The sequence below is a fragment of the Callorhinchus milii genome, unplaced genomic scaffold, assembly GCF_018977255.1.
Source record: "Callorhinchus milii isolate IMCB2004 unplaced genomic scaffold, IMCB_Cmil_1.0 Scaffold4, whole genome shotgun sequence".
NCBI classification, from domain to species: domain Eukaryota; kingdom Metazoa; phylum Chordata; class Chondrichthyes; order Chimaeriformes; family Callorhinchidae; genus Callorhinchus; species Callorhinchus milii.
The window spans coordinates 52,922,174-52,948,000 of NW_024704745.1; the positions used below are offsets into that span (position 1 = coordinate 52,922,174).

Genomic DNA, 25,827 nt, shown 5'->3' on the forward strand with positions numbered 1-25,827 from the left:
CAAAAGGACTCGTATCGTGACGGTCCATCAAGATTAGGAACTATTTTAAATATATAGAAAAGGGAAGATAGAGCATCTCTCCCACTGTTTACAACCTTGTTACTGTCCTGCACTATTGGCTTTGGCTCTTCACCTGTGTTTCTCTCTGTAAAAAGCATCATTGTGACCAGGGTCAAGATTGTGGAGACAATCAAAGAGGACCACTTCTTGGCAAAAAACAACGTTATGTAATACATTGTTCCTATTCACCCTGGTAGCTGATCCTAGATTTTAAAAATATATATATTTCCCTTGAATCTGACACAATTATTCCCTTTGGAAAACAGGAACTCAGCTGTCCCTTGCCTTAAGCTTGGCAGGTCAGTGAATTACAAGCCCTCTTTGCCATCAGTGTTTCAATCTGGCTGCACCCTGTTCCTACTGAAGAGTTTGTATCCATATATCTTAGGAGGTTATTATTTCATCTTGTATTAATTCAACTGAACTAATGTGCACTGAGAGCCTTATTTTTACTAAGTCATCATACAGTTATTTATTTCCTTGATACTTTATCTTGTAATAAAATATATTGTCAATTGTTACAAGTTAGCATTATGAACTCTTAAACTGCAATCAAGGATATTCCACCAGAATCCTTTGTGGCTTACAAGCAAAGAAGTTTCCCTTAAGTAGTTCTGCAATCTCATTATTTTCAGAAATAAACAAATTTGTCCAACATTGTGGTTCTATACTTTGCCTTCCTCTGAAAATCCTGGTGTTTGTCAACTCAAAATTGTTGTCTTTTAATTGTAGCTACTAAATAGCAGAAGTGTCAAGCCAGATAGTTTTTTTTTACCTCAAGTGAAAGTCTTTACTATAAAAAGGCGTTCCGTTATCTTGCTTTCTCATGTCAGCTGAACATTTACCATTGGAAAATAACATATAGTTTGGTGAGAATTTATAAGTTAGTAAAAACAGAGAAAGTTGATCTTAGAAGAAATTTTTCACCTGGAGAGTTGTTGTGAATACTCTGCATTATAGCTTTCAAGGGGTAAATAACCAGGCATACGAAAGAGAATGCCTTGAAGGGTTATGCAGATAAGGAGGGGTGGTGGGATTAAATTGACCTCCTTGCTCTGTAAACTGGTGAGGACTCGATTGGCTGAATAGCCTATTTCATCACTGTAAATTTCTATATTTCTGCGGATTGATTTTTTCTTTTGATGATGGAAGCCTAAGTCAGGAGTCATCGTGATGTTATTGCTAAATATCTTACTAATATCTGAGTCAGCAAAATATGACAGATCAAAATAGGATGAGTAAGTGTGGCATCAAGTTAGTTCTGTATACTCTATGGGAAAAAGTGATAACTAATTTGGTGGTTGTGTTTGGGAAAAATATACATATTATCCATATTATACCCAGGCAAATTGCATCCTGTAAATTGTACGATTTAAGTTGTGGAAAGGACACAAAACACATTGTGTTCTCTATCTTTATGGTTTTAACATTTATCTGTTTATTTTCAGGATTTCGGAATTTGCACATAGATGATCAAATGACCCTCATTCAGTATTCCTGGATGGGCCTGATGGTATTTGCAATGGGGTGGCGGTCATACAAACATGTCAAAGGCAAAATGCTGTACTTCGCTCCAGATCTGATATTTAATGAGTGAGTAGACTTGTCCTTATACTTGTTGTGTTTTTATCAACACTTGTTACACATGGTGTATGATTTAGAATACATCCTGAATTAAGAGGTTCTCCACGAATTAGCTGTGTGTTAATGGCAGAGTCTATGGTAGACTCTCTTCAATTGAGTGTGGGGCCCTGTCTCTGCTCCTTTATGTCTGACAGCTACTTGCATTTATACAGCAGTTCTGGGTTTAGGAACTAACTGGGGTTTTTTTGGTCATCCGGATGTCTGACACATGCGGAAACCCATCACCAGGCTTAAGAATATCCAAACCAAGCTATGATTTCCATGCATCCCACCTACACATGGAAATCCCAGAGATAGATTGTTGGAATGGAATGTGCACTCTTTCCTTGGAGGGACGCAACCTGCTTACCTAATTCCGGAAAGTATTAGGTGCAGGTTGGCAAGAACCAAGGTGCTCTACAGATTATCAGAGTGACATATAGATAGAAGTAGAATTGCAATATAGCCAACAACATTAAGACCATAAGACATAGGAGCAGGAGTAGGCTACTCGAGCCTGCCCCGCCATTTAATAAGATCATGGCTGATCTTTTAACCTAATTCCATTTACCCGCCCTATCCCCATATCCCTTAATCCCTCTATCTTTTAGAAATCTATCAACCTCAGTCTTGAATATGTTCAAGGACTGAGCATTCACAGCCTTCTGGGGTTGAGAATTCCACAAATTCACTACCCTCTGAGTGAAGAAATGTTTCGTCAACTCAGTTCGAAAAGGCTGACCCTTAATCTTGAGACTATGACCCCTAGTTTTAGATTCTCCAACCAGGGGAAACAATCTCATGGGCATCTACCCTGTCAAGATCCTTAAGAACCGGGACCTGAGCATGGGGGAGGGGTGGGGTAGGGACGAGAGAAAGAAGAGAGGTTGGAGGGGACCAATGGCTCGATCGAAGAGAAGGGTCTGGAAACCAGCCTTGAAGAGGCAAGGGAGGAAGTGAGGCGAAGGGACCATGGGATGAAGTTCCAGAGTGTGGGGGCAGAGAGGCTGAAAGCCCGGCCACCGATGGTAGGGCAGGTTGGGCGGGAGACATGGAGCAGACCAGAGCCCTCTGAATGGAGGGAGTGGGCAGGTTGGTAGGGAGTCAGCAGGTCAGAGAGGTAGGAGGGGGCAAGACCAGGGATGGCCTTGAAAGTGAGGACGAGGATCTTGAATTCCATCCTCTGAGGGATGGGGAGCCAGTGGAGTCCGGTGAGGGTGTGAGTGATGGGGTCACGGAGCCTGGTACGCGAGAGTACACGAGCTGCAGAGTTTTGGATGGTCTACAACTTGTGAAAGTAAGAGTTGGGAAGGCCGATGAGGAGGGAGTTTCTGTAATCGAGCCTTGATGTGACGAATGCATGGTTAAGGGTTTCGGCAGCCTGAGGGGTGAGGCAGTGGTGGAGTCTGGCAATGTTGCGGAGGTGGTGGTAGGCAGTGTCATTCACGGCGCGAATGTGGGGGAAAAAGGACAGTTCAGAGTCAAACAAGATACTCAGGTTCCTGACTGGCTTAGTGAGGTTGAATGTGCAGCCGTGGAGGCTGATGCTGCCAGTGCCTGAGGTGCGGAGGCACTAGCGCGAGACAATCAGGAGGGCCTCAGTCTTGCTGATGTTGAGTTGGAGAAAGTTGTCCCTTGTCCAGGACTTGATGTCAGACAGGCAGTTGGTCAGGACGCCAGTAGTCCTGGAGTTGAGGGTGGAGGCAGAGAGATAGAGTTGGGTGTCATCTGCATACATGTGGAAATTTACCCCAAGCGGGAGCATGTAGAGGGTGAAGAAAAGGAGACTGAGGACAGAGCCCTGAGGAACACCGCACGAGACGGTGTGGGGGCTGGAGGAGAAGCCGTTTACTGCGACGAAGTGGAGGCGTGGTAAAAGGTAAGACCTGAACCAGTCAAGGACAGAACCTTGAAGGTTGAGGTGGGAGAAGAGGGGGTGGAGGAGGATTGTTTGGTTCACAGTGTCAAAGGCGGCGGAGAGGTCGAGGAGGCAGATGGAGCCCTGGTCGCACATGGTCAGGATGTCGTTTGTGACCTTGTGGGCAGCACGGAAACCCGATTGGAGGGGTTCATAGATGGAGTGGGAGGAGAGGAAAGAGCGAAGCTGGGAGGCAATGGCTCTCTCAAGGACCTTGGACAGGAAAGGAAGGTTTGAGATGGGCCGGTAGCTGGATAGCTGTAATGGGTCAAGGGAAGGTTTCTTCAAGGTGGGGGTCCTAGTGGCTGTTTTGAGGGGGGTAGGAACAGTGCCAGATGACAGGGAGAGATTGATGATTTCGGCGAGTAGTGGGGCAAAGAGGTGGAGCAGGGATTTAAGGAGAGGGACAGGGTTGGGATCCAGGGAGCAGGTGGTGGGCTTCATGGAGGATATGGTGGTGAAGAGAGAGGAGGGGGTGACAGGTTCAAAGATGTGGAAGGAGGGATGGGTAGTTGTCGGAGTGTGGGGTGGGGGTAGGGAGGGGGTGGAAGTTGGGAGGGCAGTGGCAGCTGAGCGGATTCCCTCGATTTTGGACTCGAGGAAGTCCAGCATTTCCTCGCAGTGAGAGTCAGAGGAAAGAATCTGCGAGGCATGGTGGGGAGGGTGGAGGAGCCGGTTGGTGGTGGAGAACAGGGGCCTGAGGTTGCCCTTCGCCTCTAGGATTAACCTGGAATAGAAGGACGATTTGGCCGAGGCGAGAGCGGAGTGGTAGGCCGGATTTGAGCCAGGTGCGTTCGGCAGCCTGCACCTGGCCCTTGAGCGAGCAGAGGTGGCTGGTGAATCAGGGTGAGGATCGGGAATAGGAGGCAGTTCGGGAAATGAGGGGGACAAGGATGTTGAGTGTGATGGAGAGGGTGCTGTGGAGAAGAGTAAACGCAGTCAATGGGTTATTGCGGGAGGTGGGCAAGAGGGGGAGGAGATCAGAGGACTCCAGGGCAGTGGAGAGGGATTGTGGGGAGATCTTCTTCCACGGGCGGTAGAAGATGGTGGGTAGGTTTGGAGGCAGTGGGGAAAGGGATATGGGAGTTGAAATGGTGGTCAGAGATGACCTTGTCATTGATGGTGACATCCGAGATGCTGAGGCCCCAGGATCACTAGGTCAAGCGGGTAGCAGGTCAAGGTAACAGAGTGGATGTGGAGGGAGAGGTTAAGAGAGGAGAGGAGAAATCTGAGGAGGTGGAGCAAGAGGGGGTGAGGTGGAGATTGAAGTTGCCTAGGATGATGAGGTGGTCGGAGCAGAGGCAGAGGGAAGCTAGGAGGGTGGATATGTCAGAGATGAAGGTGGGGGAAGATTTTGGGGGGCAGTAAATTAGAGGATTTTTAGAGAGAAGTGGGAGGGATGGCAGAAGGTAAGGTGTTCAAAAGAGGAGAATGAGCCGGTGGAGTCGGAGGATAGGGCAAGTGACACCCTGGATATGAGGGCCACACCACTTCCATGGCGGTTGGGGCATGGTGGTAGCTGTAGCCGGGTGGTGTGGCCTCAGTGAGGGGGAAGGTGTCATCTGGGGTGATCCAGGTTTCCGTGAGGGCCATAATGTCAATGTTCTCATTGAGGATGAGTTAATTGATGGCCAGGGTCTGGTTGCAGATATAACAGACGTTTTGAAGGGCAATGCAGAGTGGAGAGTTGGCAGGGGGATGTGTGGGATGGGAGAGGGTAGTGGATTGATTGGCAGGGAGGGTGGGAATGCGGATGAGGGAGGAGAGGTTAGCCCCTGGGGTCTGGGTCCGGGGTGGGGCTTGCGGATGTGGTGGGGAATGGGGCAGTCGGTGTGACTACTGCTGGACACCCAACGCCGAGTGCCGCGATGAGCCCGGCAGAGGATTCTCAGACTGGAGCAGAGGGAGGCATTGGGAGGGGTCAAGCAGGGATAGGAGGCGGGGAGGGCGGAGAGAGAGCAGGACAGAGCACGCTCCCCCCTCCTCCCCGCTCCCCCCTCCACCCCCTGTCTCCCCGCTCCTCCCTCCTCCCCCTGTCTCCCCGCTCCTCCCCGCTCGCCCCTCCTTCCCCTTCCTCCCCCCTCCTCCCCGCTCCCGCCCCTCCCCTCCTCTTCACCCTCCTCCGCTCCCCCCTCCTCCCTGCTCCCCCCTCCTTCCCCTTCCTCACCCTCCTCCCTGCTCCCGCCCCTCCCTCCTCTTCACCCTCCTCCGCTCCCCCCTCCTCCCTGCTCCCCCCTCCTTCCTCTTCCTCCCCCCTCCTCCCCGCTCCCGCCTCTCCCCCTCCCCCCTCATCCTCCCCCCTCCCGGATCCTCCCCGCTCCCCCCTCTCCCCCTTCCTCCCGGATCCTCCCCGCTCCCCCCTCCTCCCCCCTACTCCTCCCCGCTCCTCCCCCCTCCTCCCACTCCCCCCTCCTCCCCCCTCCTCCCCACCCCTCCCCACTCCCTCCTCCTCCTCGCTCCCCCCTATTCCCCTCCTCCCCTCCTCCCCGCTGCCCCCTCCACCCCCCTCCCCCCTCCTCCCCCTCCTGCCCTCCTCCCCGTCCCCCCTCCTCCCCTTCCTCCCCGCTCCCCCTCCTTCCCCTTCTCCCCGCTCCTCCCCGCTTCCCCCTCCTCCCCGCTGTCCCCTCCTCACCCCTCCTCCCTGCTCCCCCTTCCTCCCTATTCCCCCTCCTCCCCGCTTCCTCCTCCTCCCTGCTTCCCCCTCCTCCCCGCTCCCCCTTCCTCCCCGCGCTGTCCCAGCTCCGCCCTCTGAATCAGTGACTGATAATCACTAGTCACATCTTGCCAATCTGAGAAGGACCCGTTTATCCCTACTCTCTGATTTCTTCCTGTTAACCACTCTCCAATCCATGCTAATATATTACCTTTAATTCCATGGGCTCTGATCTTATGCAACAGGCTTTTATGTGGCACCTTGTTGACTGCCTTCTAGAAATCCAAATACACCACATCTACTGGTTCTCCCCTATCTAACCTGCTAGTTACATCCTCAAAAATCTCTATAAGATTTGTTAAACATGATTTCCCTTTTGTAAAGCCATGTTGACTCTGCCTAATCATGTTATGATTTTCTAAGTACCCCAAGACAACTTCCCTAATTAAGGACACTAGAATTTTCCCTACCACTGATGTCAGACTAACTGGTCTATAGTTCCCCATTTTTTTTCTCCACCTTTCTTAAATATCGCGTTACATTTGTGATCTTCCAATGACTGGGAACCATTCCGGAATCCAGAGAATTTTGGAAGATCAAAAACAACCATCCACTATCTCTGCAGTTACCTCTTTTAAAACCCGAGGATGCAGGCCATCAGATCAAGGGGATTTATTATTTTTTAATCTTGTCAATTTCTCTAGTACTATTGATTTACTGATGTTCATTGTGTTAAGTTCCTCACTAACATTAGCCTCCAGGTTCCCCTCTATTTTCGGTAAGTTTTCAGTGTCCTCTAACGTGAAGACAGAAGACAGTTGGATGGGAGGAGGGTTGAAGTGAATTTACCCCACCTGTTAGGTGGATCCTCTGGCTATGCTGACAAGCCAAGTTTGATAAATTCAGTCATAACATATTTAATTAATCTTAAATAAGTAATTTGACACTTTTCAAAACAAATAACCCTTCATCTGAGATAGTAGCTAAAATCATATACACATTTTCAAATTGAAATATTCCTTATGGAATCAAAGCAGTGTAATGATACCAGGTCTTAAAAGGTTAGGAGGGCAGGTTGCATAAACTTGGCTTGTACTCCTTTGAGTTTAGGAGGTTGAGGGGTGATCTAATTAAAGTGTTTAAAATGATAACAGGATTCGACAGGATAGATACAGAGAAGCTATTTCCTCTGGTGGGGGAATCCAGAACAAAGGGGCATAATCTTAAAATTAGAGCTAGGCAATTTAAGAGAGAAGCACTTTTTCATTCAAAGGGTAGTGGAAATATGGAACTCTCTCCCCAGAAGGCTGTGGATGCCTGATCAATTGAAATGTTAAAGACTGAGGTGGATAGATCTTTGCTCGGTAAAGGAATCAAGGGATAGCAAAGGCAGATAAATGGAGTTGAGGTAGAGATCAGTCATGATCTAATAAAATGGCGGAATAGGCTCAAGGGGTTGAATGGCATAATCATGTTCCTATGTTCATAACCTATTGGGAGGTTTTATTTTTGCTGAGAAGTCTAGGTGAAGGACCAAGGCTTGGAAAGTAGGATATACTGAGGTTAACAAGAGTGACAGAGAAAGCAAAACAAATCAATAATTAGTTAATTGCATCAAGCTCATGTTTTAAACGTCTCATACAGTAGAATGTAGGAGAAAGGGAAGACTGAGTCAAGTAACAAATTACAGTCTTGAGGTGCTTATATAATAATCCATGCAAGGAATGAATTAGTATGATGAGTTTTTTATTTCAAACAGTGAGCAGCAGAGAGAGAGAGAGAGAGAAAGAAACATTCACATGGGCACTGAGCAGTGACCGTAAAATACATTCAAAAAATGAGAAAGAGGCCAAAAGGGAGGAAAGCATTGATTTGTCAGGTGAAAAGCCTTTCTTTTGTGTTCAGACTATAAATACAAAAGAGCGGCTAAAAGATCCTCTAAATGTATTCAACCTTAGAAAAATCGACTGCTTATGGAAAGTTTAAGAGTTGTGGAAGAGGGAAAACATTTATTTACAATAATAATATTCAATAAGAATCGTTGCATTTGATATAGCACCTTATCACATTGTAAGAATGTCTCAAACCACTTCACAAGAATTACTGTGACATGGAGTGACTGTGTATTGGTAGGCAAATGCAACAGCACAATTGCACAGGGAAATGTCCCAAAAATAGCCATGAAACGAATGACCAATTTTTATTTGGGGAATTGTTGGTCAGAACACCAGGAGAACCCTTTTCTTTTAGAATAATGCCTCGGTATCTTTAACATCCACCTAAACAGGCAGACGGGACCTCAGTTTAACGTATCATTCGAAAGACGGCACCTCCAAACATGCAACGCACTCCCAGCACTGGATTGAAGTGTAATCTTAGACTGCATGATTTCAAGTCCCGATATGAGCCTCAAACCCACAACCTTCTGACTCAGAGGCAAGATGGTTCCACTGCGCCAGGCTGACCCCTACTTAACCCAACAAGAAATTAAGATTTATGACAACAGCTTCAATATTGGAGGAAATGTGAGCATTCTCTTAGAGACCAGAGGAAATACTGGGGTCAAGAATAGAAAGAAAAGAATCTACTATCTACTAAATATTGTTAACATCTGTGTCTATGTAGAATTTGTATTTTGCAAATGAACATCTAGATTTTACCAAATTTCCATTGGTATGAATTAACAACAGCAACAACTTTCACTTATATAGTGCCCTCCACGCCGGACGGCGTCTCAGAGCGCTTAACAATGGTGGAGTCCAAGACCAAGCCAGGGAGAGGGGGAAGGTGACCGTAGGCGCGATCGAAACGGAAGGTCTTCAGGCGCAACTTGAAGATGGGGAAGGAGGGGGGCGAGGTGAAGGCGTTGAGGGAGGGAGTTCCAAAGCTTCGGGGTGTAATGGCTGAAGGTATGGCCGCTGATGGTGGAACGGAAGGTTCGGAGGACGTGGAGGAGGCTGGACCCAGGATACTGGAGGAAGCGGTTACTGCTGTGGGGAGAGAGGAGGTTAGAGAGATAGGGGAGTGCCAAGGAATGGAGGGATTTAAACAACAACAATTTGGATTTATATAGCGCTCTCCACGCCGAACGGCGTCTCAGAGCGCTTCACAGTAACAGATCCCGGGGCCGAGCCAGGGGGAGGGGGAGGAAGGTGACCAAAAGCGCAGCCGAAAAGAAAGGTCTTCAGCCGAGACCTGAAAATAGGAAGAGAGGGAGCGAGGCGAAGGGAGTGAGAAAGGGAGTTCCAGAGCCTCGGGGCATAGTGGCTGAAGGCACAGCCACCGAGGATGCAGCGGAGGACTCGGGGACAAGGAGGAGGCCAGAGCCGGTGGAATGAAGGCAAAGGGCACTGTTTTGAGGAGAGAGGAGGTGAGAGCTCAGGGGTTGCAGAGCAGTGGAGGGATTTTAAGACAAGGGTGAGGATCTTGAAGTCGATCCTCTCTGGGGCAGGCAGCCAGTGCAGTCTGGCAAGGACTGGGGTAATCGGGAAGCAGAGTTTCGTGCGGGTAAGAATGCGGCCGGCAGAGTTTTGTATGACCTGGATTTTATGGATGGTAGTGGAGGGGAGACTGGTAAGGAGGGCATTTGAATAGTCCAGCTGAAGGTGACAAAGGCATGGACAAGAGTTTCGGCAGCTTTTGGAGTGAGGTATTGTCGGAGATGGGCAGTGTGGCGGAGGTGGAAGAAAGCAGTGCTGGTCAGGGACCGGATGTGGGGGAGGAAGGATAACTGGGGATCGAACCTGACACCTTAAGTTGCGCACGGGTTGCGCAAAGAGTTTTAAGGACAGGTTGGATAGGTTGAGGAGGTCGGAACCATGGGTCAGAAGACGTTGGCGGAAGCAGGAAATTTGCGCCCATCCAGCTCTTGTCCTACAGACAAGCTGACAATTATTGACCCTTAAATGAAAATGCCAGAAAACTCTACTTTTGCAGTGCCAATACATCTGATAGGGTTCCACAGAGCCCTGACATCCACCAATTCGTGCAAAGGAGATGAATTCAAAGCATACATCCATTGGACCATTTACCACCAGTACAACTTTCCAGATGTGTAGAAAAAGAATCCTATTTACAGTTGGTTGTAAAACTGCAAAAACTCAATAAAAAGATATTTGTTCTCAGAAACAGCATTCATAATACATTACAGTAAGCAACCTTTATTTTTCATTACAACTGCGTAAAGTAATGATTCTTGAATTCATTGCTGGCTGCTTTGATTTTCAGACCTAAACTGTTATATTGCTATGACTATTATATTGCTAGATTGCACAGAATAAGCAGCTCGACAAAAATGTGCTTGTGAACATTTATGTTTATACAAATAACATACATGTATTTGTGGAATGGTACGATCCAAACCACGTCCTATGTTCGTATACAAATGAAGGCAGGGCACAGAGGAAAAAANGAGGACCAGAAGATACACATCATTTCAGAAGCTCTGCAGCACACACATCTCACACTGCACTGGTAAATTGGGACTAATGTGCAACATTTAAATGATATGGAAAGAATAATCACATGGTCAAACTTTTATTCCCAAGAACAGAGAGAGCATTTATGGTAGGTGGAAACCTGTTGAATATAAATATTTTGAAGTTCAAATTAGTTTGCATTCATTGGTCTAACTGGCAATCTTAAACAATAATGAGCATCTACAAGAATTAACTGAACATAGCAATACTTTTTAAGTGGCAATCTGTTATTTTATAAACCAGAATTCAAATTTAGACTGTTTCTGTTCAACTAGAATTGTAAGATAGATAAACGGTAGCATTGCAAATGGTATATTGCAACAACACTATGTACATTTTTTTATATTTCTAGATTTCATATATCTCTGTAGAGGTTTAGGAGGAATTATCAACGAAGATTCCCTTTACTCTCAAGATGAAATGAAAATGAGCCATACTGCCACTGGGTGATGTCCCAATGTTTAAGATAGTATTCAGTTAACTCTATGGAAGTCCGCACGGTGATATAACAGTACAGAAAAAAGAAAGACTGGAGGCATTATGCCAATGTGTTCAGAGAAGTGGCATTCTGCTGTTCCTGGGCCCCATAATGTTGCTTTGTTTTATGTTTTGCATCATTCTTATCTAGTTACATTTATAGTTGAATCCACATGGTATACTTTTCACAAGTGTATCTAATCTCTGCTAAATTCTCCCTGCTGTGAACTGTGGAACTATTATGAGGAAATAAAGGGACCAAGATTGTGCATTGTGATTGTTATGTTCCGCTTACCTGCAGAAGAAGCCTGTGTATAAAAGATTTCCTCAAGATACCTAAGTGTGCCTGGAAAGATCTCCTTATATTGAATTTGCTGTGTGCCTTCTATTCGCAAGTTCTTTTTGAGCAAACCCATTCCTCCTGCTCCGTAAGACATCCTTCTCCAAAGTCATAGAAGCACACAATTGCTTTAGACTAACATATTAGACTCGTCTGGGATCCAGAGAACTCCTCGGTATTGGAAAACAACACAGCAGCAGCAAGCATCCAGTAATGCCCAGCTGGTGCTGTGGATTCCCTATCAATAACATTACTGGAGTGACCCAGTGAATATAGAGACCCATAAAGAGAAGTAATTACATTAGCCTTTAAGACATCTGAAGAAATATTTAATTGTTTTTGGCTACAGTGCAGCTGCCATGCGAGAAGCTGCCACTTAAAAGCATTTGGCTACAAATTAATTCTTACATTTTGTAAGGTTTAACGAGTACTATGAGTTCCACAGTTAAAAATGTATCCTCTGTACTTCTGCCCTCAACAAAATTTCCTACGTTTTCCTTCATGTGCACAGTGGGAAAGCAAGTCATTTGCATAGTTCAAGTGGCTCACTCGTAGTATTTAAGATGATTTATATTGATATTGATTTACAGTATAATCTCTGAATTTTAGTCGGATGTCTTATTGTTCCTACTGTCGGATATTTAGTGTTGTGATGGGTGTTAGGATGGAGAATGCTGAGACACTTCATTTCTGAAAGATGATTACAAATGTTGTCTTCTGAATTGGGATCCTTAATGTCTGACTAGTATTCTTTCAGCTCTTTAATGATTAAAGACATTTTGAAAAAGAAAACGTTTTCAAAATTGTCCAACCTGAAAAAAAATTAAACATGAACTTTTCCCACAAAAGGCTGATATGCCTGTTATTAATATTGCCTTTTATTGTTTCTACTTAACACAATTTTAGCAGAGATACAGTACATTTTTCCCATTTGGAATTAGGAAAAAGTCAGTGCTGCAATTCGGGTCTCACCTGTGCATCCCCTTCTTCTCACAACAATAGTTTCATTGCTTGAATAATGTTATTCTGCAAATGTTGTGTTAACGTGAGTAAATCTCCCCGACTTTAGATTCCATTTATTCAGTTTTTGATTGGAATACGATTTCATGGGAATTCAGGAAGTCTAAATAGAGTGGTCTCTACAGAAATAAAAAATGGAGATCCTCAATTTACAAAATGATTCATGACATAGAACTAAAGGCAAGTTTGATATGTACGCATTATGTGAAGATTCGCTGGTTATGTTTTACAGGCAGCGGATGCAGAAATCTGCGATGTATGATCTGTGCATAGCAATGCGGCAGATCTCTCAAGAATTCATTCATCTTCAAGTGACCCAGGAGGAATATCTGTGCATGAAAACCTTAATACTTCTTAATACAAGTAAGTGAAAAAGATGAGGTTTAAAGTGAACTAGTTTACATCTCATAACTTTTAAAGTGAACTAGTTTACATCTCATAACTTTTGTCCTGTAATTTTATGGAGTACATCGTGAGGTGTTTTTGTTGGCTTGTAATATAGCCAAAATCATGTTGTAAATAAGTCTTCAGCTAAAGGTTTAAAAGATCATGCACATAACCCTCGTCTTTGTCTATCTGGCTATTGCTGACCTTGATATCACTATCAATATCTATCTGACAACTCTGGATACAAGATTTGGAATAAGTGTAACCAGGTTTTCTACAGGTATTCTGGCCATTGTGAACATCATAGTGTTAAAAATCTGACTGGCAAGCTTTCCCACTGCTTGTCCATCTTGGACCACCCTCCCCACTAGGGCTTTGGCTTGCAGGGTTAAATGACTTGAGTGGGAGGATTATCTGCCCCAAGTGACTGATCTGCTCTTACAAGTCCTACAAATGAGCCAGGCTGATCAGCAGTGCTCTGGAGTACTGCAAACCCACCTGGCTCAGGAACCAGATTGCAGAGACAGTCACAGAGGGCTGGCTCGCTTCTGACAATCCATTGCCAAAGATGTCACATTGGAGCCAGTTCAGAGACATGAAGATTCCACTTACTTCCCCCTTAGGAGTATAGTCCCTAGTTGGTTGCTGACACGCGACAAGCACAGGTTTGAGCCTCACTAGGTGTGTGGTAGGTATCATGAACTCCCTGCAAGTTTCCCGGTTGGCAACACGGCTCAGCATGAATTGTGTGACAGCATTGCAACCATCTTCCTGACCACAGCTCAGGTACACATCCCTTCCCACTCAGCACTCAATGATAGGCAGACAACAATTAACTACAATTACCACTCCTGATCAGTACACACAAACTTTTACTGGTGTGTTGTATGTGTGTGATCAGCCAGAACAAAATTGGGCTTTGATGCAGTAGACTTCCCACAAACTATCAGGCTTACACATGAAAAATTACCACTTTGGTGAAGTTCCAGAGGACAACCAGCCCTTGTGAAACCACAGAAAGGGGAAAGAAGGGGAAATTCTTCATGAGAGGAATGGATAAGTAGAAAATGAAAAAAAACTCTTACGCACATATTTTACATTTCCAGTTTCTGTGTTTCATATGTTCAATGTAAGGTCACATCAATGTCAATAAATGTCCTTTTGCCACTTTGCAGCACTCTGGGACACAATCCTATGTTAAAATAATGTTTTTTAACTTGATCGAAAGAATGCCTTATCTATTCACCCTATACTTGCTCTACTTGCTCTTTTTGTTTGTTAATGAAAGCTTACAATATTTTACCTCAGCTACTGATGGGCTAACATACACAGAAACAGATTACCATGTTCAGAGTCTCCAAAACCAAACTACTGGGAGTTCCACATTTGAATGGAAATTTATTTTTGGCTAGCATAGAGTTCTTAAGTGCATCCCTCTAGAGCTCCCTCTCTAGAGGGATGCACACTAACATATTCACAGAAACTATTAGGTACAAGTTGGTAAGAGATAAGACTTGGGGCTTCAGGATGTGCAATCAGTTACAGTGGGAGTATAACCAGCCAAAATACAGTTTTCAATTGTGAATATTGGCAAGTATCCCACTGGTTGCTCAGATGGGACCACCTTTCTTGTTATGGCTTTGGTGTTGAATGAGAAGAATACAATTGACCATAGTACTGTACTTAGCAACTTTTTTTACTTTTCAGGGAATCTCTATCATTAAAATCATTGATCAGTGGTATAGTTTCTTCACCCACGTGGAAAATCTTTTATTTTTTAACAGTCCTGTCAGCTAGAATTAGTTATTAGGACAATCACTCATCTTGGTTCATAAATATGAGTCATGTTAATGTGTGGGCCTCTTAGAAATTGACACAGCTCTCTATGTTAAAATTGACTTGCACATTTTGTCATTTTTACTGATCGTAAATGTCACTCCTGACACATGCAGAAGTGATTGCATTGACACCAATGTGAGCAAATGATTTCTCATTGTGATAAAAAAATGATATAGGAAATCAGCATTTTGTGGCTGGTTTTCATTTAATCAAACCTTTGCAGGAATCTAATGTTCATGCTGAATTACAGACTATCTCACAATTGGAAATTAGTTATTGAAATACACTCAGAGTCTGTTATACAGACTTCAGTATACTGCAGGTCTGTACATGGTTGGTACGCCTGCAGTCTACCAGAAATGCATTTTTAGTATATCATTGGTTCTGTGAGAGCACTCACCTCTGACTCAGAAGATTGTAAGTTCAACAACAACAACAACAAGATTACATTTGTATACCGCCTTTCAAGTCGGGAGGACGTCCCAAGGTGCTGGACAGTGTACAACATTTCAGACCCGAGCTGGGGTCAGGGAGGGAGAAGGGAGGGGAGGGGAAGAGGGATGACCGATGGCATGGTCGAAGAGGAGGGTTTTGAGGTTTTGAAGGAGGCTAAGGACGGGGCAAGTTGGAGTGATTGGGGGATGGAATTCCAGAGGTTGGGGACAGAGCGGCTGAAGCCTCTCCCACCTTTTAGAGCTCACAGTCCAGACTGGCACTCCAATATAATGTTGGGGGAGCGCTGTATTGTTAAAGGTCCTGCCCTTTGGTACCGTCTACCTGTTGAGGTAGACATTAAAGGTTCAAATACTTGAAAAAGAAAAGGGAGTTTCTCCTGGCTAAGAAACCCCGCACAAAGTTGCTCATTAATTTCTTAGATGTTTGTGGGGCATTGTCATGTGCAAATTAGCTGTCACATTCACTTACAAGTACATCACCACTGCACTTTACAGTAAATCCTGCACAGCACTTTGAAATGTTTCGACACCGTGATGTGGTGCTGTGTCAAATGCAAGGATTATGTTACTTACGTTTCTGGGTTCTGGCATTGACTGGCCAGAAATTGGATGCCAGTGACATCCCAGCAACTGAAGGAAATGGTTGCAAGACCACTCACCCTTGACCAGTCAACTTCCTGTGCCTTTGTGTAGCATGGTTCATTGACTTCAGCCATGATGTCCTTGTGACAATGTCACGGAACTGCTGACTGCCGTCCACTCTAGAACACAATCTATTGTAACACAAATCTCATTTTATGAATCTGAACCATTGCATGATCTGACTGTAAAGTATTATATGTTATAGTTTACTTCACATGAATTATTACTCATTGAACGCATTTAATTTTTTTTAAATTAATTGTCCTTTTATTGCTCTTGCATTGTTACATACCTGTACATGTACCCAACATAATTTTCTGAAAGCTAGGTTTGCAGCCAATAAAAAACCTATACAAGCAAAATTAACTTGGCTGCATTACAGAGGTGACCAGATCAATCTGTCGATGTAAAATAGCACCAAAAAACAAGTGGGAGCTTCTGACTGGAAAACTCTTCTATGGCTCTTATAGGGTTAAAATGCACATTTGATGGTAAGAATTTAAGATTTAGAACTTATGAATTTAGAATTTAGAATTTATGCTTAATCTCTTGTAGGTATATAATAGTCCGTGTAATTTTGATCTAATTATATAATTTGATACAGCATTGCACAATGTGTCCTTCAACAGCCAATCAGAGATGCAAGTCTTCACTTTTGTAAATGATAGTTTGTTGATAGTTGATAGGGAGGGGGCAACCTAATATCCATTTATATACTGATTAATAGTATCCATAAGTATAACTATTTTAATTAAGTACTTAAACCTGTTCTAACTTATCCTTTAATAACATATTGTTTCATTACTTGTACAGAGTATTGCATGCTATTTGTAATCTTTCCAAATCAGATTTAATTTTTCCTTGTTTTCAAGCAAATTTATTTTTTTACACATTTAAGATTATCAGAATGACTTGAGGATAGTGCTTCCCTACTGAAGGCACTCTTTTCACCAAGCAATATTGGTGGTCTCTGCAGCTTTTGTGCTCACAAAAGCAATCCATCCTCTCATTCCCCTAGGGCGTTGTAATGGCACTGAACTGGCATCAGAACCTATAAAGGAGATTGAGAGTTAAATAAGTCATCCTTGCATTTGATATAACACCTTATCCCATATCACAGATTTCCCAGCTTTTCCTAGGTATTACCTTAAGCCCAATTCAACCTCAGGGAGACCCCTTTTATTTTCACCCTCCAAAAGTATTTGTTTTAGATATGTTACGTATCCCTGTTGTAAAGCAGTTCGCGATAGTGCAAATTCACTTATAATGCACTGCACTTGTGCTCAGCCAGCCCATTCGGTTCCTGCATGGCAGCCAGCTTTTCATACTAAATTAGCCAACTTCTGAGTCATTAGGTCACCATTTATGTCACTTGCTGCGTTACTGGTGGTTCCAGTGTGGCTCAGTTAGTAGCACTCTTGTCTATAAGTCAGAAGGTTATGGGTTCAAACCGTACATTGGAACTTTGAACTCACATTGTCAAGGCTGATACTCCAGTGCAGCGCTGGGGTAATGCTACATTGTTGGAAGTTCTGTCCTTTGGAGGAAACATTAATACTAGGTTCCATCTGCCTATTCAGGTGGATGTTAAAGGCACTATTCGAAAAGAAAAAGGAGTTTCTTGCAGTGTCCTGAACAACAATTTCCCAGATAAATTTAGTCATTCACTTAAAAATTATTTGTGAGATATTGCTGTAGACTAATGGCCTGTGGTGATTGCCACAGTCATTACACTTACCAGTAAATTCTATGAAACAATTTTGGAGACATTTTTCTGACATGAAAAATGCGACACCAATTGCAAAAATTGTTATTATTATTACTATATATGTGCATAGCAGGAAGTGATGGCGGCATTGATCTGGACACAGGCCATTTAGCTTCCCATGAAACCAAACTGAAAGCCATGCTCCTGGTTGGCACAGCAATTGTAGTTTCTAATGGGACCAAGTATGGGAGTGCTGAAATCTCCAGCCCCAATCATTGTGCTGCAGTTAGGGTGGAGTGGGGATTACATTCTTGGCCAGGCTTTAGTAGTGGACTCAAAAGTACAATGTTTCATTACAGATTCAAATGTGTTATAAAAAATCAGTTAAAATTCCAAAATGCAGTTCTACATTTCTACTAAAGGTTCATGGATTTTAACATTCCGAGATGTTTCACTCTCATGTTTGTATAACCGTACGTGCCAAAGTAATGGAGACCGACAGACTGGCCAGTAGGAAAGTAGGCCCAGTTCCCAGGCTGGATAAATTGTATAATTGAGGTGGTGACAAAATAACAACATGAGTGAATTACTTACTTAGCAAGTTAATATTGAACCTCCCCTTTTAATAATGAAATCTAATAAGGAAATTAACCTAAGGATGTGTTTGCTTGTGAATCATAGAGGGAACTGTTCTCAAGTATTCCTCTAAACAGTCCCCTTGCCATTGGTGCCAGGTACTACTTTCTGCGCTCTGAAACGTGACTTGCGTAGACTGCCAGCATTGTTACTTCTCTGCCATTGAATAGAACTACGCGCCTAATGACGACTCCAAAAACATGACACAAAACAGACATAGATCATAAAGATCCTTTAATTTACAAAGCGCCACAGCAAGTTTTGAATACAGCCAAACCTGTTCAAGCAACCACCTCCATTCAACAACCACACCCCTATTAACAACCACCCTGAAACAGGAGAGTCTGGTTTGCACACAAACAAACCCTTACTCAAAGGCCATCCTTGTATAAAGACCACTTTGGCCCGATTGGTTGTCGAACACAGGTTTGAATATTTTCAAATCTACTGTAAGACCCTGCATTTACTGATACCAGAGTAAAAGTTGCATTTGCGTCAATTGCACCATGTTATTGCTGTACATAATTCACACTTCAAGATTACACCTTATAAAAACAGGAGGAAAGTGTAACCTTTCAATGGAATGTTGTGCATTTTTTAAAAGAACCTCTTGCATCTAGCTGGAGTAAGTACTTTTATTTTCATTGAATTTCCATTTAACTAATATTCCAGAAGAAACAGAAATGAAATGAGAAATGCAAGATGTGAAAATTAAATTACTTTCTGGTATTAGAAAGCTTTGGTATTAGCAGATACAGAAATAAAAGTTGGCATGTTTTAAAATGATTAGAATCTGAAGTCTTATGAATTCCAGATCCATATTTACAACGTATGCAATGTTATTTCTTATGATCGTCAAACTATCAGGAACGAAATCTAATTAGGAGCACATTCCAACCACAAGTGAAAGGCTATGTTGAATTATTTGATGATCATTTGTTTTGATGAGTTTAGCACAGACCAATTTCATTTCAGTGAAATTGTATACTTTATTGTGGCTTTAGCTGTCGATATTCCAGTTAATATTCTGATATGTTTCATAAAAGTGCTCAGTCTTGACTTTTATTAATATAGTGGAGCATAGTTCATCCACATTGAGACAGACCTTGTATTTCTGTATGTCCTAAACCAAATATTTCTTTAAACACTTTTTTCTTTGGTTTTATTTCTTCTTGTTCTGTATCAAATCTTTCCCTCTTTCTGTCTTTTAGCAACTCTTTCCTTCCAATACAATACAGTACAATATAAATCCTTAGACAGCAGCTTTCAGGACATCCCAAAACGCTTGACAATTCTGGCTGGGCACCGGAGGTGGGGTGGGAGCTGAGCGGAGGGTGAGGAGGGAAAAGATGACCAAAAGCATTGTCAAAGAGGTATAGTTTGAGGCAAATACTGAAAGAGGGGAAGGATGGAGGGAGGGAGGGAGGGAGCAGGTCAGAGAGACCTGCAGGTGGAGTTCCAAAGGGCAAGTACCAAATATCAGAAAGTGGTTGATTCTAATCCTTTTTCTTCTCCCTTCTTTCTGGATATTTTTCTTTCTTTTTGTTTCTATTTGTGCTTGGCTCTCAACTCTGAGTTGCAGGTTCAAGCCCCACAGCTGCACTTTGAACTCCCGTAGTCTTGAGTGACATTCCATTGTAGTGCTGGGGGGTGTCTCATTGTCAGAGGTGCTGCCCTTCAGTTGAATCATTAAAGCAAGGTCCCATTTAGTTTTTCACGTGGATAATAAAGATTTCATGGCATTATTCAAAAAGAGACAGGAGTTTTTCAACTACAACAACTTGCATTTATTTGGCACCCTTTACGCGGCATAGAATCCTGGAGAGCTTCTCATGGTATCCTGGCAAATAATAATCATCCCCCAAACAAAATTGGTCATTCACTTCTTGTCTGTTTGTGAGAAATTACTGTGCACAAATTGGCTGCTATATTCACCCACCATTACACAGTCTCTACACTTTACAGTAAAATTTCATGAAGTGCTTTATCCCAATATGAAAGGAGCTATATGAAATGTGAGAATTATTATTTTATTGTGGTTTCTATCTTTTTTCTTGAATTGTTGCCTGACTCTTTGGTTCATTGCTCTAACTCACATAACTTTGTCCTCTATAATTTTCTAAAAGTGGATATGAGTCTGACCAGTTTTTCAGAGCTACACCTTAAAATTTTGTAACTCTTTGAAATGTTGCACCAGTTAAGGAAGGTGCAATCTGATAAGATAAATCACAGAAATTTCCCTCAGAACATTTTGGGACATTCTCCTGACATGAAAGGCATTATATAAATGTTTTGTACTTTTCCTAGTTTGGATGTTGAGCCGTTTTACAGACTGATCACAACCTCTACCCACCTTTTGCTCTTTCCATGTCTGTTTCCCTGCTTCTCTGACAAAATGAATCCTGGCTTTAAGTGTATAATAATGGTATTTTTTGCCTAAGTGAGTAATTTTGCAATCTATAGACACTGTCTGACACATGCGGAAACCCATCACTGTGCTTAAGAGTATCCAAACCAAACTGAGATTTCCATGCCTCCCACCTGCAGATGGAAATCTGGAGACAGATTGTTGGAATGGAATGCACATTCTCTCCCTAGAGGGGTGCATCTTCCTTATTTCATTAAGTGACATAAATTTCCATCTTGACAATTCAGTAACAATATTTTGTTTTACTCTGTATGTCGTGATTTATGCTTCAAGTCCAGTTTTGGGTGGGATGCATGAACCAAGCTGGCTGGCTCCTCATATGCACAGTGAAACTGGCTATTGCCACCATTTTTAAGGCAGGTTAGGGCTTTAATGAAGCAACCACTAACAAGACTCCGCCATAACTATATTTATTATGAATAAAACAGAATGAAACAAAAATATTCACTCTAAATTATTATGCAGTCTTATACTCCTTCATACATGACAATGTGACTACAGTGCAAAGGATTTCTAAAGTGATCCATTACCTTGGTGACCACAACACTGCAGAGTCCAATTCATAAGTCCATATACCAAGTTACTGCCTACCTTTTGCCAAGTGCCTAAACCTAGAGATCCCATGTGCCTCTAGCGGACTTAACAACAGTAGGTGACTATGATCAACAGGGACTTAACAACCATGTGACATCTCCAAATAGTTATCCAATGTACCAGCCTCAGCCTCTCAAAGCACCCCTGCTGTCAATCTTCTCTTGTGCACTTGCTTCTCTTTAGCTTCAGATCATAGGTGTATGCTGCTATGCCCCAGCCAAGAGGATATAATTTGATAAGTGAATAAATGACTCATCTGGCTCAGGGCAATTTAATGGGGAGATAATTGATTTGGTGCTAGGAATACAGCAACAAAAACACAAATCAGAGGAGTTTGGTATTTATATTTATGTGATTTATGTATCTTCACTCCCTAAATGACATGACTATTGCAAATTTTGGGCATGATGCAACATACAAAATTGCACCACAATTTTGCCCAGAGAAGCTTGTTATAATGTTAGAGTTTCTTTTCGAAAGCTCTATGTAGAAAATGGTTTCTGTTTTTTCAGTTCCCCTGGAAGGCCTCAAGAGCCAACCTTACTTTGAAGAGATGCGGAGAGACTACATTAGAGAGCTGAGTAGAGCTATCAGCTTACAGGAGAAAGGGGCACTGGGCAGCCCCCAGCGTCTTTACCAGCTCACCAAACTCATGGACTCCATGCATGAAGTAGGCGGTACCTGTGGCTTTTTGCATTAAGTTTGACAAGTATTGGATATCTTTTTCTGCTTACCTGTTGGTAGTAACTATCAAAAACTAATACAAAGAATTAATAAGTGCTTTGAGACGATTTTTATTTTGGAGATTTGTCAAAGCACTTTACCCACAAAGCTTAAAGAGCTTTTCTATTCATAGATATCTTTCCAGGCAACAGTCAGTGATATTTCTCCATAAGTCATTGGGGGGAAGGGGTTCATCCCCCAAAATGCTGTAAAGTACACGATAAAACTGGTCAAATACTCTGTCTTGTGATAATTATCACATCCACCTCACGCACTACACATTTCCCTCCATAATCTAGCTAGACTCACGAGGAAGAAGGAAATGGGAGGGAGTAAGGAGAGGGTTGATACTCATGTGTAGGATAAACACCGGCATAAACTAATTGGATTGAATGACCTGTTCATGCTGGACATTATATGTCAATCTATGTAATCTTTATGCTAACTGACACATATGATATTTTGAAAGGTGGAATAGTAAAATACGGGGAGGGAGAATAATAACCTCATTGTCTCTTTTCAACAGCTGGTCAAGAAGCTGCAACAGTTCTGCTTGAACACTTTTGTTCAGTCCCAGGCACTGAGTGTAGAGTTCCCAGAGATGATGTCGGAGATAATCACCACACAGTTACCCAAGATCCTCGCCGGCCTGGTGAAACCCCTGCTCTTTCACAAAAAGTGATTAACTTTCTCTTTTCATTGTGCCTGATTACCTTGATTTACAGGCAGCATTTTTTTGCATTATGCAAGTTGACAGCTTTACTCTATTTTTGTGACCATGACAGTACCGCGAATGAAGATTCCTTTTGAATTTATTACAAACAAAAATTAGCAATGCTGTTTGGCATACAGTTATAGTGGAAGTTCATTGCAATAGCCGCACTATCTATATGTTTTATAAGCAATGAAATGTGAATTCAGTCTTGTTTGGTTAATGTGTAACTTTCAGATCAAAAAGATTTTGTATCTTTTGGTACTTTATGGTATTTTGTAACTTTCAAGTTGTGTAAAGTTTCTGCACCCGCTATAATATTGAAATGCAAATGCTTTGTTCATCAGTTCTAAAGCTGCAAAAACCCCATCCCCCCAAAAAAAATCTTCATTCATCATGTTCTACGTACCATGATTGTTGCAAATCATGTAACTGACGATCAGAGGAAGAACAGTACTTTGAAATGGCTTTTCAATTGGAGTTTGTGACCTCTTATAAAGTCATATCAGAAAAACAGCCCCAGTTTCTTCAGTTCTTTCTTTTTTGCTGAAGCCAATAGTTTGAGTGGGTGCTACATCACGAGTAGAGAGAGTAAGCCTTCAAAAATTAATGCAGTACATGTTTTGTCTTGAGCTAGTCAATGTTTCTTTAGTTTGAAGGGTTTGGAGGTGCTTAGTGGTGTCATTTGGTTTTAAATTCCGAGTTACTGTTGGAATTCTTCACCTGCCAGCACAGTCATACCATTGCTATCTCTCATTAAATGGTGAAATCTTCACTTTGACAATATGGGTCAATTTGGAAAAAACTGCGACAGATGAGACAAAATGGCTGAATCTAATTTGGTATTATTTTTAAAACACATAAAAAAGTTCTGTCGGACCTCTATGAATCACCATCATTGTATTACTGTATCTTTCACCTGCCTTTGGGATCAGGGACACTTTCCAATTTTATATTTGTGGGGTTTTTACCTATTATTCACTGCTTTCAAGGGACCAAACATGAAAATTAGAGGCTTGGAGGGGTATGGGGATAGGGCAGGGCAATGGGATTTAAAGTATAGATGGCTCTGAGAGCTGGTTAAGTCTCAATAAGCCAAATGCTCTCCATCTCTGCTTTAAATTTCTATGATTCTAATTTGGGAGGAGTCCATGCTGATGCCTATTATTTATATGTGGTTTGTCGGTAGAGCTTGGGATAGCTGAGCTGAATATTTCTTTTCTTATTCAATATGTTTGTTTGTTTCTGGAAATTTAATAGCTTATGTGCTGGACAGGTCAATCTATTGTTTCATAACAGAGGGTATTTCAACTGTTGGCATTAGCTAGCTGGCAGATGGTAATAATAATAATAATAATAATCCTTGCATTTGATATAGCGCTTTTCACGTCGGGAGGACGTCCCAAAGCGCTTCACAGAATATACTGTAAAGTGAAGTAGTGCTAAATCACAGTGGGCTTTCCCCCAATTTATTCCCCTGAATGAAGGGAATTAATAACAGGTTAAAAACTCCAAAAATATAAAATGGTGAAATGTGCCCCCGATCCCTAAAGGCAGGGCAAAAATTCCAGAATTACAATGATAATATTTCATATAAATCCTAAGGCTTTTGAATGAGATAAAGTGATCTTCCATTTATTCTCCCTTCCTGGCTTTACTCCTAGCCAACAATCCACCATATAAAATTGGTCTTTCTCCTCATGCCTGTTTGTGGGACATTGCTGTGCTCAAATTGGTAGCTGCATTTGCCTACAAAATATATAATCAGTATATTTTACAATAAATCCTGTGAAGCACTTTAAGATTTCTCGATGATGTGATAAAGCACCACATCAAGTGCAAGGATTATAATTGTGATATCTTATTAAACCTTCCCACAAGGTACCCACAAAGAAAACCATGCTGGCCATTCTTATTTCACTTTGCCACCTTACTCTGAATTGAAATTAGATCATTTGTTTTGAAAGGTAACCTGCCAGACAGTGAAAATCATATCAGAGTGCCAGATTACTAAAATCACATGGAATACAATTGCATTCTCCTCTTATGTAAGAGCTTTAGGAAAAAGTTAAGGTATAAAGATGCCCATCAAAAATTGCAGTACAAGATCTCCTTGGTGACTAGCTAAGGATCCGCTCCTTCACTTGAAAATACAGAAAATGGTTAAGAAATTGAATGAATGAAGGCATTTGTATACATTTTTCTGTTATGTCCAAGGAATTATTGGGACTAAACTGTTGGTTCTCTGTCAGCATTGTTTCAATAATTGGAATGTCTTGCAATGCTTCGTTCTCCTCAGGAATCTCTATAATTTATAAATTTATGTGCTTAGTTATAAAGTAGTCCACTTGCTTCCCATGGTGATATTTCCACTTTAAGAGCTATGCAAGTCCCCTCCTCTCCCCCCCACCCCACACACACACACACACACACACATTTTCTATAAGTCAAATGCAGTGCCAGCCCTGCCTCTCCTGTCTGGGGAGTACATTGGTCCCAATATTGTAAAGAGGAGACCCCTCCCCCCGTCATTTCATTGAAAGAGAACAATGATCACAAGATCTTTTAGGGAAACTCTGATGTTTTGAATCTCTGAAGCAGGCTCCTCCAATATTGATAAACAGATTCCATGTGTTACTCAGAAGCACTGGACGCTGTTGACAAGACTGCAGAATTGACCCATATTTTAATACCATGAACATTTTCTTTTTGATTTAGCTCTATCTTTACCATTTCCAATGTATCTTTTAAGCTTATTGATCGAGGAATGTTATTGAAACTGGACAGCCTGGTCCTCAATTCAAAAAAGCTGGCACTCTGGCTACTGGTCATGTCATTGTTCCCACATGCACCTACTATGGAGCCAGTGACTGCCATTAACCTCAATGTCATGTTCGAAGATAGTGCTAGTCTTGGCTCTCATTTTGGCACATTCAGTAAAAGTCTGGCTGGTATCTAAGCAACTCAATCTAATTTGGCAAGAACATAGAGCAGCTCTTCATCCATAGCCTAAATTCCTGCTTCGAAGAATAGAAACATAAAACAAGAGCTGTAGATATGAAGTTTGGCAGAGCTGTGCTCTTAACAGACAGTTTCTCCATGAGGGATATAATAAATGAGAAAGAACTATTGTT

General features: G+C 42.4%; 1 protein-coding gene across 1 annotated transcript in view; it reads left to right on the forward strand.

The window, feature by feature from the left end:
• The window catches only part of LOC103184039 (progesterone receptor), a 148,151-nt gene extending 124,118 nt beyond the window's left edge, over positions 1-24,033 (forward strand). The window contains exons 5-8 of the mRNA XM_007901877.2: positions 1,509-1,653; positions 12,802-12,932; positions 21,771-21,928; positions 22,508-24,033. Of these exons, the coding sequence (XP_007900068.1) occupies positions 1,509-1,653; positions 12,802-12,932; positions 21,771-21,928; positions 22,508-22,663 (590 nt within the window). The 3' untranslated portion in view covers positions 22,664-24,033. The remainder of the gene's footprint in view (positions 1-1,508; positions 1,654-12,801; positions 12,933-21,770; positions 21,929-22,507) is intronic.
• The last annotated feature ends 1,794 nt before the right edge of the window (positions 24,034-25,827 follow it).